The following is a 16352-nucleotide window of genomic DNA, read 5'->3' as shown; positions in this document are numbered from 1 at the left end:
CGGAACTTAGCATAGCAAGCCTGCAGCAAGCACTTTACTTCCTCTGCAAGTCTTCTGCTAGTGATAGCACATTGAAGGATGCATTAGCGAGTACAGCTTGCACTTTCATTGCAGAAGAAAAGTGCATTATTTTGCTATAATACAAATATACCACTTGGCGAGACCAAGTGATGTACTTGTAAAAGAAATAATAAAACATGCATTTTTCTTTTACAATGGAAAGTCTAGGCCGCGAAGGTTAATGCTCATCTCGCCACTTCCTGCTGACTTACACATGACTTATGGAAGTGAAACGCTTGCAGAAGGTACTGCTTGCAAACTTACACTCATACAAGAATCCAATTGATATGAAAGAAAATGACAATATGGCCTAAAATTCTGCAACAGCAAAATGTGACAAAATAATCTAAAAATTCTTTTGCTGTAACCGTGAAAAATCAAGTTATTATTTGTATCTGCATTGTGGTTCGTTAAAACAGTTTTAACATGTGTGTAAGCTTCCTGATTATAGCAGTTATAATCCAACCACATGGAATTCCTCGACAAAACTATAACTAAACGCTAGTGCAAAAACCTTGATCTTCTGAGAATGGATGCATCAATAAGACTCTAGAATGCCCCCCCTTTTTTTTTATACCTTTGATGTTGAAAAATCTCACCCTAGACTTACGTTACAGCAAGAAATACTTTTTTAACTTAACAGCACACGTCGGAGGGTGAAAACTGGAATGCTTCCCGGTGATTTTAGCTCTTTTCATGTCTATTTAAAAATATTTCGACTTTTATAGGCTCGTGTTCATATTCTAAAGGAAATTAAATAAAAACATAAAAGAAATTAATACTTCAATATTATAAGGAAAGTATTCTAAATAATATATATGAACAACACTTAATTTAGTTTCATTAATTATATTTTGCCCTTGTTAGTTAACTTTTTTTTTCGTCCATGGGCTAAATATGTAATACAAAATTTGCTTTTCAAAATACTACGTTAATTCTTCCACTTGTTCCCCACCAACTGCAGCTGCTTCCTCTTTTTGCTGCTTCTCCTTACTGAAATATAAAAGGAAATGCAAACCGTCAATTTCTTATATTATAAATTCATTACATATTTCATTAAATTAATTTTAAAGTAGTTTTCGCTTTATTAATTTCACAATGTCTGTGATCAAGGTGTCTACTGGAGTTTACTTTTATATTTCGAGTGTTCTACTAGAAATACTGCCTACTACGATATATTGTCCACCCACGCAGCTTGTGCAATATCTTCATCACTATCTCAGCGTTTTACCTTAAATCTTATATAAGTAGTATCTATCAACGCTATCCCGAATCTAATATATTATATACAAACTAAACCTTTTTTCTTTCTCTGGCTAGATATTTTTTCTCTAAATTCTGGTGATTTGTTTGAGAAGTGAGTGATTAAAGACTGTGATTATTATTTCTAATAACTGAGACTTAGAACGTGTAATTGTTTAAAGGAATGAGACATTCAGTACACAGTTTAGGTTTCTTGAGGGTTAATAAACACTGGCATCTTTTGTATCTTCTACGTCTGCTGTTCCATTGCATCGGCGGTAAAGACGTTGAATCCGCTCCTTGAGGTACTCGGTTCAATAGAGTTGTTTACTGTACTGCTACAGGTTTTAAATGGATATGGGGAGACTGTAGTTTGGTGTAGAGACTGAGATCTTAAGAATCCGAATCCGACTGAGGGAAATAAGCGCGAATGAACAGAATGAGTCAGAGTGAGCAAAATGAACCAGAATGAGCCCCTGTGTGTCCTTTTCAGGGATTTTAATAATTTCTTTGTGGTGGACAACACTGTCGCGTGTTATCTTCGTCACCTATTGTTTCTTCTCCGAGTCTTGTATTCTTGAAATGTTCAGTTTAAGAAACCTAAACGTGACTTCATGAATGTCCAGTCAGCTTACTATATTCTTTGTCTTCAAACAATCTCCTATTCTCAAGTATGTTTCCGTTTCATTCTTACAAATTGATAAAAGAGGTCCTGCTTGTTACTTTTGTTTCTAAATTCAATTCTAAATAAGACACCTGTATGACCATCTTGTACTTCAGTACTACACTCCGACTTCATCATCCTTCTGAATCTAGCTGGTACACTCGAGGACAAAACTTGGGTCCTCGACAATATTTTAAACAGATTTACTGCGTATCTAATCAGCCCTCGAGCCATTCAACGAATCAGCTTAAAGAAGCGAAACGCATAACTTTTACTACAAAGCAGAAGTACGTATTACCCTTATATGATATTTGACAATTATTAAAGATTTCTTTAAGTGTGTAATAAAGGGCTGCATTATAGGTGGCATTTGCGTTATAATACAGGGATCTATCAGTCACTGACGCGATTAAGAAATCTATTAAATATCCAGTCTAGTTTCCTTTTACGAAACCCAAAATCTAGTTTTCATGTACAAACCCATCAATTATAAAATTGCATACTACTTACAGCCTAGTCAACCTAGTTTTAGCTTGGTGCAGCCAATCGCCTATGTTTTCTTTCACTTTCTCATCAGTAGTACTAATGTACACTTTCTTACACGCATCTCAAAACAGAAATAATTTTAAAAAATTGTATTTCAGTATACACAGCAATGCAAGACACTGGTAAGGACGAAGTTTTATGAACAAGACTACATCAATATATTCACATTTTTTCGTAAGGACAGAAAGATCTGGAATTATTTATTCATATTGTACAAAGCAGCTTGGACATGGAGTTAATTCCATCCCTTTGTTTTTCTAATTTTAAATGAAAAATACAAGGTAAACACCACGGACATTGCTGCAGTTTACAAACTGCAAACTATAGCGCGAAAAAAAAAATATATATATAAGATTTATTCATACAGTATGTAGTTCTATTGGCTGTGAGAATTAAAATCTAAATTCTTACAAACAACTATGCAAAACAAGTTTAAAAATAAAATAAAAATTAAAAAAAACTTACGAAGGGAAAAGCATGGAGAGCACTATCATTAGTATATAAAGATTTATTATTTGATTTATATGAGAGCGCTTCCCACGATTCTATCTTTCAAAGAAAGATCAAATTTGAAATTCTAAAAGCGAGAAAAACTCGCAAGTTTTTTCTTGAATTTCGATAATCGGACCTTTTTCTTTATATATATATATATATATATATATATATATATATATATATATATATATATATATATATATATATATATTTTTCTCTCAAATTCGTATTTTCGAGTTAGAAGCGGATGTGTTTACGTCTTCGTTAGTGACAATATTGACGCGCCTCTAAAGGCAAACAAAGCCTCGAATCAAGGTAAGTTACCGGATCATTGTTGTACATTCGAGAAAGCACTTCCCAACCCTAACGTCACCCCAGGCGACAAGCGAATATTTCAGCAGTAAATTGGCCCCGAAAACTTCTTTAAACGGCAACAGACAACTTCTAAGAGCCAAAGGTCGTCCTACGTATAAAGTAACAAAAAAGAATAGGAAAAATTTAAACTTCCAACGACACATTTTGTTAAAAGAAACTCGGACTCGTCTTACAGGTTTGTCACTTGTTAAAAATTACGACTAAAATATCAGGCCCGATATTGATAGCTACACAAATTTGCAGATATTTCCACATTTCTGGTAAACAGACAATATATAGGTAAAACTGAAAAATGTCTTCCTTCTGGTGAGTAAAGCGCAATCCTATATAAATATTTTAAAACTACATTTAATATTTTTATGGAACCTCTTTTAATACGAGGGTTAAGTCATAAGTCATGACAACTATTTCAATATTTATTTAAAATAAAATCACGCTAAACAGCTGCCTAATTCAATAATTCGAATGTAGCGTCAAGAATCACCGATGTTCCAAAGTTAATTTACTCCCAGCAATTATTTCAGTTTCTTTCAGCAACACCTACCTGACATCTTAATGAAGAATTGCCATGTTGGTGTCTTGGTGCAATATACGATGTGGGTGATAGCATAACAAAGTTGCAAAATCTTTCAAAAATTTTAAAATGCATATTTATTTATAGCTTACTGCCCTCACCTTTTAAAATCTTAGACATATTCACAAACTAAACTTGAAAGAATGTATTTATACCTCTTGGGTATCTAAGGCTCAGGATAGGATAAGGAAAGGGAAGGATGTGGACAGGCAGAGTACCAGAATCTACCATCCCATCATTCGTCTGCTGGAACTAAAGACATAAAGGGAAACCTCATCAGGTAGTCCGATCGGAGCAATGAGATTTATAGGTATCAGTATAAAGAAAATTTTATATAAAGTACTTACGTAATACAATATTCCCAATTTGTGTCCCAATGAACGCTTTCTTATCCAATTTCTTCGTCGATCTCCCACTTAACGTGAACATCTGGGCCAATTCATCATGTAAGAGGCGTCGGCGCATATTATAGATGAGCGTCTTCTCATCACGACCACCAGTACTGATTAACATTTGAACCTGAAAAAATGCAGATATTTAATGCTTCTATTTTTCAAAATAAGCAACTACAAGCTTACATATTACATGTAAGAGACTAAAGTTGTCTTATTAAGAACTACCTTTTTCCTCTAAAACGTGTTTTTCCCCACTCACATTAAACAAAAGTGGATATTACAAATTTAAACCTAGAGAGTATAAACTTGCAGAGAAGGCTGTTCCTATCCACATAAAGGGTTTAATGCGTGGCGTATTGTGATTTTCTATTTTGTTCATTCCTGCAACAATTTCACTGTTGAATTATTTGCTAATCACGAATCAGTCAATTGATTTTAACAATGGAGAATATGGAAAATAAATAGAACCCTTTACATGGTTATGAGCTTCCTTCTCTGAAATTTTGAACCAAGTTAAAAAAAAAAAAAATACAGAGAGGTTTCTGCCATCTATTCGTAGAGCCATCTGGTATATAAGCTCTCTCTTTTTCGGTGCACAAATAAAATCACTACGAGTGAAGGCCATCAGCAGAAACTGAAAATCGGAGATAGTTCCTTGCCCTTTTCAAGCAACAGTAAAGGAACTGGAGCTCGGTAATGTAATAAAAATTTTCAATAGAGAAATTATTTCCGAATAAGCTTCTGCAGGTTTTGCAAGCATGCAACAGAAGAAGCTAGATCATTAACCTGTTTAAGAAAGACTATACAGAGGTTTCAACTATTAGTTATCTTTTCACTTTTCTAGTAAACTAAAAGTATTTACAGAAATAAAATATCGTATTTGCCTAAAAATAAGCATGATCCAATTCTATTCGTAAAAATCTAGTACGCAGCTTACATGACATGAGCAAACTTTCAAACAATCATCATCATCATAATAATATACAATACTTATGTCAACAATATGGTGCTTGTTGCTCATGTTATCACTAGCATCTACAAAAGAAAGATAGAAGTATTCCATAATGTATTAGGCACTAATAAATTTGATTGGACAATTCCCACGTGCCAATCTTTGCCCTTCTGTTTTTCAAGCTATAGTGGAAACTGTCGAACTCAAAAAATCTTGGGTTTACTAAGCCCCCGTCTCTTCTCAGTGATGCACTTCGGAAATGTCTACGTGGAACTATAAAAAACTTTTTTAAAAATCAGGATGACTATAAAAGTAATTAGAACTCACAACCTAGCGAATGATTACCCAACGCTCCACACCTTTTAAAATTAACTTTCAATCGATTCCGTCGACTGTTTAAGGCCAACATTGCTTCAAAAAGAAATTAAGCGAAATGAAACGAAATATTTAGTTTAGCTCCCCATGGTTGTGCGAGCTTAGGGTGAAGGAGACGACAAAGGATGGATGAAAGAAATGGTGGAATGAGAAAGTAGAAGGAAATGGGAAAGCCCCGATAAATCCCACGAGCACGATGTTGGCAGGGGCTTCGATCGAACACGGATCCTTGAAACTAGAAGTGAGCACTCTACTACTGAGCCACCATGGGCAACTGGTTCGAACAGGCCCACGTAAACAGTACTTTGAGGAATACGGTTTACCACACAGCATTTAGATGAGAAGCACATAATGTATGTGCCAAGTAGTTTCAGACTGTATGAGAGAACGAAATATCGGGGAGGTTCCCCATGACTTCTATCAGTGAATAAAAAAACACAGATCAAAGAAAGTAGCATTCACTACAAGCTAAAAAGGTATAACCTATAAATATAAAATAAAAAGCAACGCCTGACATATCGATGAACAGGTGAATACCTGTAGAATTAGGATCTCAGAATAAACTCCAACTACAATATAATATACACAGCTACATTCAAAGAAAAATGTTGCTTACCAATTTCAATCTGAGTTTAGAGTTGTCCTTCAACTGTTGTTCAAACTTATGGAAGTCTTCCAATGTTTTCAACGGTAGCACGCCCAAAGAAGCAAAATGGTCGTCATTCTCGTCTTCTTCTGATACAGCCTTACTGCCTAGAATATTATTCACCTTTTTATCCAGATTGTTGACACTGTTTGATAAATCTATCATCCACTGTTGTAGAATACTCCACTGTCGATTCGAAAACGATTCATGTCCTGCAACAGGTAATTTCATTTACGTCAGTATGAAGTTGAATAAATTGTAACGTTCACAAAGCGTATACATTCCGTGAAATTATATGAGCTACCACTACCCTGTTCCTTTTTAGATTTCTAAGGTATATATATACTGTATATATAGAATAATCTTAGTTTACAATAAAAGTTACACCAGCAACAAAAAGCTTGGTGAATGTAATTACGTAGAGAAAAAAGGGAACTAACAATAAAGAGAATGTATACAACTTTTTATAGAGTGGAAGTTATGTGGTTGAGAAGTGAATCGATTGGCTGCGCAGTTGGTAGCACATCGAACGTATGCTCGAAGGTCCCAGGTTTGATCCCCGGTTCATCACGTAACTTACACTCCTTAAAAAAATAATTTGCACCTACAGGGATTTGGCATATCAAAATCGGAAGGTTAACCGTTATTACGAGAAAAAAACATTATGGCTCTTATTCACCCACATTTTTACCACGCCTATTTTAATAGAGCTGACAGGAAAATGGCTTAACCATCCGAGTGACAACAGCTAATAAAGATACTGTAGCCAGACAAACACAATAGGGCCCTTCAGAAATATGTCTGCCAAACCTGCCCGTTAGAGATTACCAATTAAGGGTCGAATTCGACCAACTGAAGTCCAGCAGAATTCCCCAACACAATGTAACAGTTCAATTTTTACACTATACGAAAAACAAACAAACGTTCTTTGGTTGACCCAGCATAATATGTAATGTGTTCTGTTGAGATTTAGCCAATGTATGTGCTTTAAATCTCCAAGTTACAGAGAGAAACACTAAACCTGAGTGACAGAGTGACGGCCATATTAGATTTAGTTGACATCTTGGTTTTGCCACACCTGGGAACTTGAAGACATATCAAGAAGTCATTCGGCACAACTAAAGATTACAAATCAAAGATCAGCTTAAAGATCAGACAATTTTTTTTTCCCACGTCCCCTCTGGTTACAATATATAAATAATTGAGATAGTAATAATGAATTGAATACAATTTCTTTAGTCCTTTACGCATACAATCCTTAGGGAAAGGGGAAGGTCAAGGATCTTGAAATGCAGCAGCCATGGCCTTATAAAAGGTACTATTTTGGCATTCGCCTGGTGGCACTGAGAAACTAGGAAAACTTCAGTCAAGACGGCTGCCCGGAGCAAGCTTGGTGCCCACGCTCAACCTACCGAACGATGCTTGGGTACCAGACACACTATCCCTACATCATCAGCTGAGTAGTAGTAATAATGAAAGAGATCAGGCTATATAACTTTAAATACGAATGAAACGAACTATTAATAAGAATGAAAGTAACAAATCGATTAATGGCAGATTAAAAAAAAAAAAAAGCTGTCCACACTAGTATTGAAGAAAATGCTACAGTTCAATAGTACCAATTCTCGCATAACGTTGCGGAAGTTGTTTCGATTATTAACTTTCAGATATCAACAAAAAAAATGGTACTTCAGTACCCGAAGTATTTAAGCAAAGACTCCTGTACTCAGAGAATGAAATTAAATATTGAGTTTAACGTCCCAAAACTTTTCTCCGAGGCTAAGGGAAACGGTGATGATAAGAATGAAATGGTGAAATGAAGAAAGTGGGAGGAAATGGGAGAACCAAGAGAAAACCCTTACACATGGTGTTTGTTCACCATAAAGCCCACTTAACGCAAGCTCGAATAGAACCAGACCCCACGCACAAGAGGTGAACATTACCGCTCAGCCACCGCGGCCCCGTACTCAGAGAAGAATATGGCAGTATTATATCCCATAAGCCTGTAAGGGTCTGATGAGACAGTCCACAAAATTAACTTTAAAAAAGATGGGTTTATGCGGAGGCGGCTCCGCGTCCTGGATAGGTGCTAGTATAGAGGGTTATAAGGTATTTGTTTCAGACTTCCTTTAATTCTTTTCAAATGAAAGTAAAGCTTTTTTTTTAAAAAAAAAATATAAAATATTAATAAATTGTAAAACCACAAGCGCATATTAGAATGCCATTCTGTGTCAAACGATACGATGCTTGCCGAACTACTTGAACGCGTCAGATTATGTCACTGTCAAACAGTATGTTCATATCAAGAATGCCATCGAATTGATGGCGAAAAGACAGGGTCACCCTATGCGACAAAATAGATGAAAACTTGTAACTAATACACAGGGTTTGCCCAAGTGGGCGCAGCCCGAAAAAACCCGGTGGGTTTTTTCGGGTTGGGCCCACCTGAATAAAACCCACTTTAAAACCCACCTGGGTTTTTGACCTGTTTGTTAGTATATTGTTGGTACAACTAAGGTGATTACATTGTAAGTGATTTTCATCAGATTTTAGACTTTTCTTGGGCGAATTAGAGGCTTTCATGTTAAGGTATACAATTACATTCAACATAAAACCTTTATAAAGTTCTGAATGCACTAAAGGTTTTTTTTTTTTTTAAACTTACCTTAGCTTGAGATAGTTATACAACAAATTAATGTATGGGTTATGCTTATAGCCTATTTGAAGTAAAATTAGCGATTTTGTACTTTCGAAAATATTTTCCGTGAATAGTATGCTCGTCGACTTGGCGACCCCGAGGGACATTATCACTCATACGTTTGACGGGTTTAAGGTCATAGGTGCCGGTACTATTAGTACACATGTAAATACATTAGTAAAACTACTAGTATTATTTCTTACTTTTGATGTAAAACACAAGTTTCTTCAACTAAAATTTGGTTCTCCAACAATAACAGTTTAGTTCAGTCATTTGTTGCTACTCTTCAAATAAGCATTCTGTAGAATCAACACCAGCAATAGCGTAAAAATTCTTGTCAAATTTAAGAAGCTTAATGCTCGGGGTTTCGAAGACTATGTACCGCTTACTATTTCAAGTGCTGAGTTCAACGCCGTGAAAGAAGTGCTCGGGAAATTAAACGCAGAAGGATCGGAAATGAATACTTCAACAATAAAACTGTTTATTTTACGCTTAAGCCTGCCATACGTCCCGTAAAAAACGGGGCAGTCCCGTTTTTGGGCCCGAGTGTCCCGCGTCCCCGTAAATTTAGTCGTGACAGGGAAATGTCCCGTATTTTAACTCCGTTCCATTTCTGCTATCAATATCACCTTATTCGAAAAGTTAAAAAAAAAAAAAATCTGACTGGCTGGAAATCCTGTAATTAGTGAATGAACAGTGGGCTGTTGCAGGTAACAGTTTCGAGGAAGTTATTACACCACCCTGATAGCGGGCGAAATCCGACTTGATAGCGAGCGAAATTTGCAATGCTACTTTTTCCATTCCATTTTATGGAAACTCGGATAATTTCCGGATTAAAAAAAAAAAAAAAGGCTTTGAGTGTTTCTACATTTACAAACAGGGAAGATGACTAACCTTTTCTCCGGCAACACATTAGATAAGTTAACAAGAATTATAATCTTCTTCAGAGGCTAGGGTACGGAATTCTGCTTTGGTCCAGGTCTTAGAAAAATGTAAATCTGGTCCTGACAATTACACACGACACAAGGAGAAAAATCAGCTTTTCATCAGAGTAAACTGACGAACGTAATTTTGGCAAATACAGCCATGTAAATAAATATTGCTAAACGCGCGAAGAATATTGAAGGCGGATTGTACCACTGATTTAAATAATTTGCATATTGTTTTCCTATAAAGCATTTTTATAGCACATCTTAAGTTTTTAGGCATCTTCAGTCCGCACAATTAATTGCAGGGTACGAAGAGAGAAAAGCAGCTGGTGCTTAGTGAACTTTCGCTTATTATATTCTTGAAAAAAAAATTGAATTGAATCTTTTAGTTTTAGTCTCACGGTTATGCCTGCTATGCTTAAGGTGACGGTGATGATGAGAAATGAATGAAATGACGGAATGAAGAAAGTGGGAGGAAACGTGAGATTCCCAAAAAACCCACGCACAAGGTGTTTGTCCACCACAAAGCTCACTTGGCGCGAGCTGGGATCGAACTAGGGACCCCATGCACCAGAGATGAACGCTCTACCACTGAGCCACGGCGGCCTATTATACTTTTGTTCATAACCAGACTACAGTTCATTGCACTGTGTTGGAAAGTTGAGGGGGGATCTGAGGTGTCCGTATTCTCATGGAGAAAATATGGGAAGTTCATTTAAGCTGGAAAATGTTAATTTCATATAAAACATTTTGAAACATTTATTTATTTCATATAACATGAATTCTATCTTTGTTTTAAATTAATAGACCCCTTTTGGTATTCATATTTGGCAAACGTCAGTCAGGCTTCTGGATGACTTGATGTATATTTGTTCGTTTGTCTGCCGAGCTCCTTCATGACTAAGCGGTTAGTGTACGCGTCTTCGGCGTGGGAGACCCAGGTTTGGTTCCCGAAGGGAGCTCATGTGGTTCGGATTCCATGTTAATCAGTAGGTCCCGTCTCATATAGCCTCGCTGCTGAAAGGGACGTTCAACACAAAAGCAATTCAACTCGTTTGACTGCCTCTACCACACACACTACAGGGTACAACTTCCGGCCTTTTAAGTTAAAATTTTCAGAGTACAAGAACGAGACACACTAAATTTCCTGCATAGATTTTGGCGGTATACCAACGTAAAATATCAAAATGGCGGCCATTTTTTCAAAACAGCGAGTATCCACGGTACAAAGCGCAATTTTCAGTCTTTTAAGTTGAAATTTCGACAGTAAAAGCACGAGTTACGCTAAATTTGCTGTACAGATTTTCTCGGGAATCTAATGTAAAATTTCAAAATGACGGCAACTTTTTCAAAAAAGCAGTGAGTAGAAAATTGTTGCAAGTTGTGACAATGACAATCTTCAAATATAAATCACATTTTAACACTTTTAGCCCAAAGACATTGAAATATTTCGAATAAACCTGAAAAACCCCAATTATACCCGAAAAACCCATATGGGCCCAGGTGGGTTGGGCTTTTTCAATAAAGCCCGGGCCGGGTTTTTTCAAACCCTGCTAATACATACCATATTATTATTTATTTAAATGTGCTGTGTAAACAGATGTGATAAGAGTTATTGTAGCTAAAAAAAACTCACTATGATTATTTACCCAGTATTTTGAGTTGAGTTTAGTTTAGCGTCCCTTTCAGCAGCGAGGCTATATGAGACGTGGACCTACTGATTAACGTGGAATCCGAACCACATGGGCTCCCGCCGGGAATCGAACCCGGGTCTCCCACGCCAAAGGCGCGTACGCTAACCGCTTAGCCACGGAGGAGCTCCTACCCAGTATTTTGGAAAATACAAATAGTTCACCTTTTGCTGGACCTCCTTCAATATCTGTTCGATTTAACAAACGCGGTGTCGTTCTTAAATATTAGCACGTACCGCTCGGAAACTTCCCACAATCCAACGATGCTGTAACATTCCGCTACGTAATTCCATCACCACTTATGAAACAAATACATCTTCACGTATTATCAAGCATACAAACGACAAATTCTCCATTTCGCACGGTAATTTTCTCAAAATTTTGACTAAAATTAACACATGCCCCCTTTCCCGGTTTCCTATGGTGACTCGATCGGGTAATTTGGAAGCAGATCCATGGTTCCCAAACAAATTACGAGCTTCAGTTAGCTTAGTTCGGGGAAGGTTTTAGAACACTGGTCCTCTCACGTGAGTCAGATTCGCTGCTTTCTGTACAACAAATCAATACTTAATCCACACGCACTATTGCCGAGCGAATGAAAGCGCGTTTGAAGCCCCCAGGGCACGTTGCTTCTACGTTTATTACAACTCAATGGAGAGGGAGAGTGTTCTAGAACCTTGCTCCTTGCCCCAGAGCAAGCAGGATGGGGAAGGGTGGCTTCGGCACTTTTGTGGCAATATATGTCGGTGTTCCGGGCAGGCGGTTAATACACTTATGTCGTTTGGGTGATAAGAAGTATCATATAAAGTATTTGCAGCGTCATGGTGTGTTAAAACGTAAAATCAACTATGTGACGTGTGGAAAAGAAGTAAAAATTCAAAACAAACGAATTTCTCCTCGCAGCGGGCCATTTGTACCCGGGAAACCAGTGAAGCCACTTCGAAAGTAAGAGTTATTACAATTATTTAAGTGTTCTTGTAGGTTTCCACTATCCTTGTTTATGCGTATGCCCCCGTCGCTGACGCGCCTGCTCCCTACGGACGCACCCCTCGCTCCGCTCGGGCCCCCTGCTGCGTTCCTGCCCTGACTCGGTTAGATAGCATTCTTGCTTCTAGTGGCCACCTAGCACAAATTAGTTCGTGGTTTATGCATTATCTCCTCATTTAGTGCATGCTCTGCAAGAAGAAATCGGAAAACGCAATAAATGTGTGAAAATTTGGTAGAGCCGTCTGCTCGAGTAATGCCGCAGATTTTTGGACAGTGAAACTGGAGGGGCGTTCCTAGACTTCTCCATTATTTTGCATTAACTTTAGTTACTCCCCTCCATTTTGACAAGACGTCTGCAAAATTTGAAGGAGAAATGAGGTAAGGAATGGTAATTTCGAGTTCTTACTACTACTACTACTACCACCACGGTAATGAATTTGAAGAACACAAGGAGCGTTGCGGGGCTACTAACCCACCTTCGTTCGCTCGGCAATACTGTGTGAATTGAGTAGGCTATTGCACTTTTTCGTAGGTTTGATAGAGCAGGGATACATCTAAAAGGTAATAGTACTCTGTGAATTAAGTATTTCGATTTTTTGATAGTGGAGGGGAATAATTAAAGTCAAGCCATTATTTGCAATTACCATCGGTATCTTTCCCCCGTTCTCGATTTTAATGAAGTGGAAATCAGGATCAAAAAGCTACAATTACATAAGTATTCAATTAACTATCAATGTACACAAGGGCAAGGTTCTAGATTACTGGTCCCCCTTCCCATTGAGCAGTAATAAAGACAGAAAACAACGTGCCCTGCGGGGCTCTAACCCGCCTTCACTCGCTAACGCTCGCCCGGCAATACTGTATAAGCTAAATGTATAAACTTTAAAACCTACCTTCTACTAATCTACATGGGGGACCAGTAATCTGGAACCTTCCCGTACACAAGGGTATAATGCAAGTAAACTTCACAGCAAATCTTCACTTGCAGTAGCACAGTATTTAAACATGAGTTCGAGTACATATTAAATACACAAGTCACATTGTAGCCAATGTTACAAAATATATTTTTACATTGGTTTTATTAACCAATATATAGTAACATCGAATAATGATAGAGATGGACCAGTGATAAGTTATTTTGAATTTTTTTTATTTTGTCCTGATTGTCCACTTCATAGTAACAACTGAAAATAGACAGTAGGAATTACGGCTCATATCAGATAATTAAGATATATGTGTGTGTTTTTACGTATATAAACACATATTGTGCTGTAGAAACTGATTAATTTTGAATGCCATTTACAAACCAGTAATCTAGAACCTTCCCGTACACAAGGGTATAATGCAAGTAAACATTTACTGCATACGAACATAGGGCCTACACTCAGTATATTTTTCTCAACAGCTTAGTCAAACAATACACGTTTAAAATATAAATTATCTCTACATTTGGATACTTACGTAATTATCTTAATTATCCACTTCCACCTATATACGAACCTTGCTTCTACCTTAGCACCTGTACAAATGGCGACCTGGCGCGAAATTTCTAAAATTAGACTTTTGTGCCACCTGTTGGTAGAAACTAGAACTGATACACTTGCTACAAATCTCCAGCAAGCCTCCGAGGTAAGTAAAATCTAGCAAGTGAAAATCAAATTACGACATTTGCGGGTAACTCTTTCAAAAAGCCTGCAGCAGGTGTACAGTGCACGGAAAGTCTAGCAAGTTAAAATCAAATATAATGAAAGACTTGCTGCAAACCAATATGCTATTAGGGATATGTTTCTTACAAGTATCGGTCACTCCACCCTTCCACTGATTAGCCATTCAGTTCCACCCTTTTTACATTCTATACATCCCTTTTTCTCCCACTTTTTGACCTTGACAAGCAGAAGTACCAGGCTTTCCGAGTTCACAACTATAAACTGTTTGTGTACAGAGTACGTTTTCAGTTCTTCGAATGACTGTGCGCGCGAAGAACAAGGGTGATTATGACTAGCGTATACGGCAGCCAGAAACACCCGGTTGCAATTTTAAATATAAAATACAAATATAGATCCTTGACAATGCCGTGACAATATATATAGCTATTACATATTTAAAATACAGTGTTCCAAATCATTACGTTTGTAAGTTCGAGCGATTTCCTTTAAAATGTCTTAAATCTTGTGCAAAGTAACATGGTCTTACGGTATTGTATTGTTGTATATTTATTTTCTTTCTTTTTTCATATATTTAGCGCAGTATTACAATGCACCCAAAGTGAACATCTTATTTATATATAAATACAAAAGTAAAACAAACACTAATAATGTAAATTACATACACTAAGTTCACAATCATAATGAAAAACGATATTTTTCATGTTATCATTTAAAAAAAATCATACTAAATTTTATTTGCATTGTATGTAGAAATCATTGCACATATATAATTTTAGAAACAAGGAATAGCAATGATTCACTTAGTTCTTACAAAATGTTTATGCAGTTAAAGTTCATATATTCCTCTACCGGGTAAAAGCAGTGATCAGGTTAAAACTTTTGTTGGAAAATAAATGTTGGACCAGCAAGAACTGTAATTTATCCAAAAGAGCTCCACCAGATCCTGCAATTATTTGTCGCTGGACCACCAAAAACATTCCAGCTTCTCCCTTGTAACTGGGACTACTTCTACCTTGCTCCATTTTATGGTGGATTACAGAAAAGTTCTAACGATGAATTCCAGTATGTCTTGATAGACTTCCATGCAGATAGTGATTTATCTACACCCCTATCACCCTCCCTGAACCCCCTAAAATCTTCGGACACCCCACGAGAATGAATTCCTTACACCACCTCAACGAGGGGAGTGCAATATTAAAAAGATTCATTGTCTTTCTGCCTAAAACCCACCAGGACTTTGTAGAAAATATTTTAAATGATCTTATCTTTAAACAGAACGGGAATTCTCGTTCTGCCTAATCTTTGGAGACAGGGAATTCTATGCGAGGAGTTTTTTATTATTATTATTATTTTTTTTTTAGGGTAAAGGCAAGTTTTCATGTGTCCTTTACCTCCGCGAGTTGCGAGCGATTGTGCTAAACAGCCAATGAAATCACGCATCGGAGATGGCGCGCTACACTCGCGTCAGAGTAGAAATTTGTTCAATCCTGACGGAAGTAGCGCGCGTACACTGTTGTATTCACTGACTAACATGGCGGAGGTAAGAACAACGTTTGAAGAACTGCTCGTAGAACAAGTAAGAGGAAACGAAATTTTGTACAACCTGAAGCATCCGAAGTACAAGGGTTCAGTATTAAGGACAAAAACATGGCATCAAATTGCTGAGAATATTGGTATGGGGTGAACCTGGAACCTGGGGCGAAGCTGGAAAATGGGGTGAACCCACTACATTTTCCTAACCCTACAACCACACCGTGCTTTTATTAGGACATATATTACACCGTGGGGTCATATATGACCCCAGTCTGGAAAGTCGTTTTATTAGACTAGATACGGTTACATTATGTTAGATTAGATAATATTAGGTTAGGTTAACTTAGGGTAGATAATGTGTGGTTTGTTAGATTATATATGTTTATGTAGGTTATGTATATATACGTGTATATATGTATAAATATGTTAGATTATATCTATGTATTAGATTAGGTTAAGTAAGGTTAAATGAGGTGAGGTTAGGTTAGGCTTATTAGGTTGTATAATCTTATACATTTCACAT

The 16352-nt window shown here is 37.0% G+C and overlaps 1 protein-coding gene across 2 annotated transcripts; it reads right to left on the bottom strand.

Annotated features, from left to right (window-relative positions):
• Nucleotides 1–908: 908 nt before the first annotated feature.
• On the bottom strand, nucleotides 909–14625 carry LOC145681407 (uncharacterized). 2 transcript variants are annotated; one of them, XM_081753051.1, is made up of 5 exons: nucleotides 14091–14625; nucleotides 6295–6536; nucleotides 4304–4475; nucleotides 2477–2573; nucleotides 909–1053 (listed from the first exon to the last, which is right to left on the bottom strand). In XM_081753051.1, the coding sequence occupies exons 2-5, from the start codon at nucleotides 6487–6489 to the stop codon at nucleotides 987–989; spliced, it is 531 nt and encodes a 176-aa protein (XP_081609177.1). In that variant the 5' UTR covers nucleotides 6490–6536; nucleotides 14091–14625; the 3' UTR covers nucleotides 909–986. The 2 variants fall into 2 exon arrangements, with proteins under 2 accessions (XP_081609177.1, XP_081609178.1); XM_081753052.1 differs by lacking the exon at nucleotides 2477–2573 and having other exon boundaries at nucleotides 14091–14607.
• Nucleotides 14626–16352: the final 1727 nt, after the last annotated feature.

The sequence above is a fragment of the Thermobia domestica genome, chromosome 3 (assembly GCF_964235325.1).
Source record: "Thermobia domestica chromosome 3, izTheDome1.hap1.1, whole genome shotgun sequence".
Classification (NCBI taxonomy): domain Eukaryota; kingdom Metazoa; phylum Arthropoda; class Insecta; order Zygentoma; family Lepismatidae; genus Thermobia; species Thermobia domestica.
This window is presented reverse-complemented; position numbering and strand designations above follow the sequence as displayed.

Excerpts from the sequence above, each read along its gene's own strand:
- LOC145681407 (XM_081753051.1), bottom strand. The coding sequence starts at position 6,489 with ATGATAGATTTATCAAACAGTGTCAACAATCTGGATAAAAAGGTGAAT. Across the intron at positions 4,476-6,294 it reads CTAAACTCAGATTGAAATTG|GTTCAAATGTTAATCAGTAC; the intron begins GTAAGCAACATT and ends GCATTTTTTCAG. Across the intron at positions 1,054-2,476 it reads AAAACTAGGTTGACTAGGCT|TAAGGAGAAGCAGCAAAAAG; the intron begins GTAAGTAGTATG and ends TTTATATTTCAG.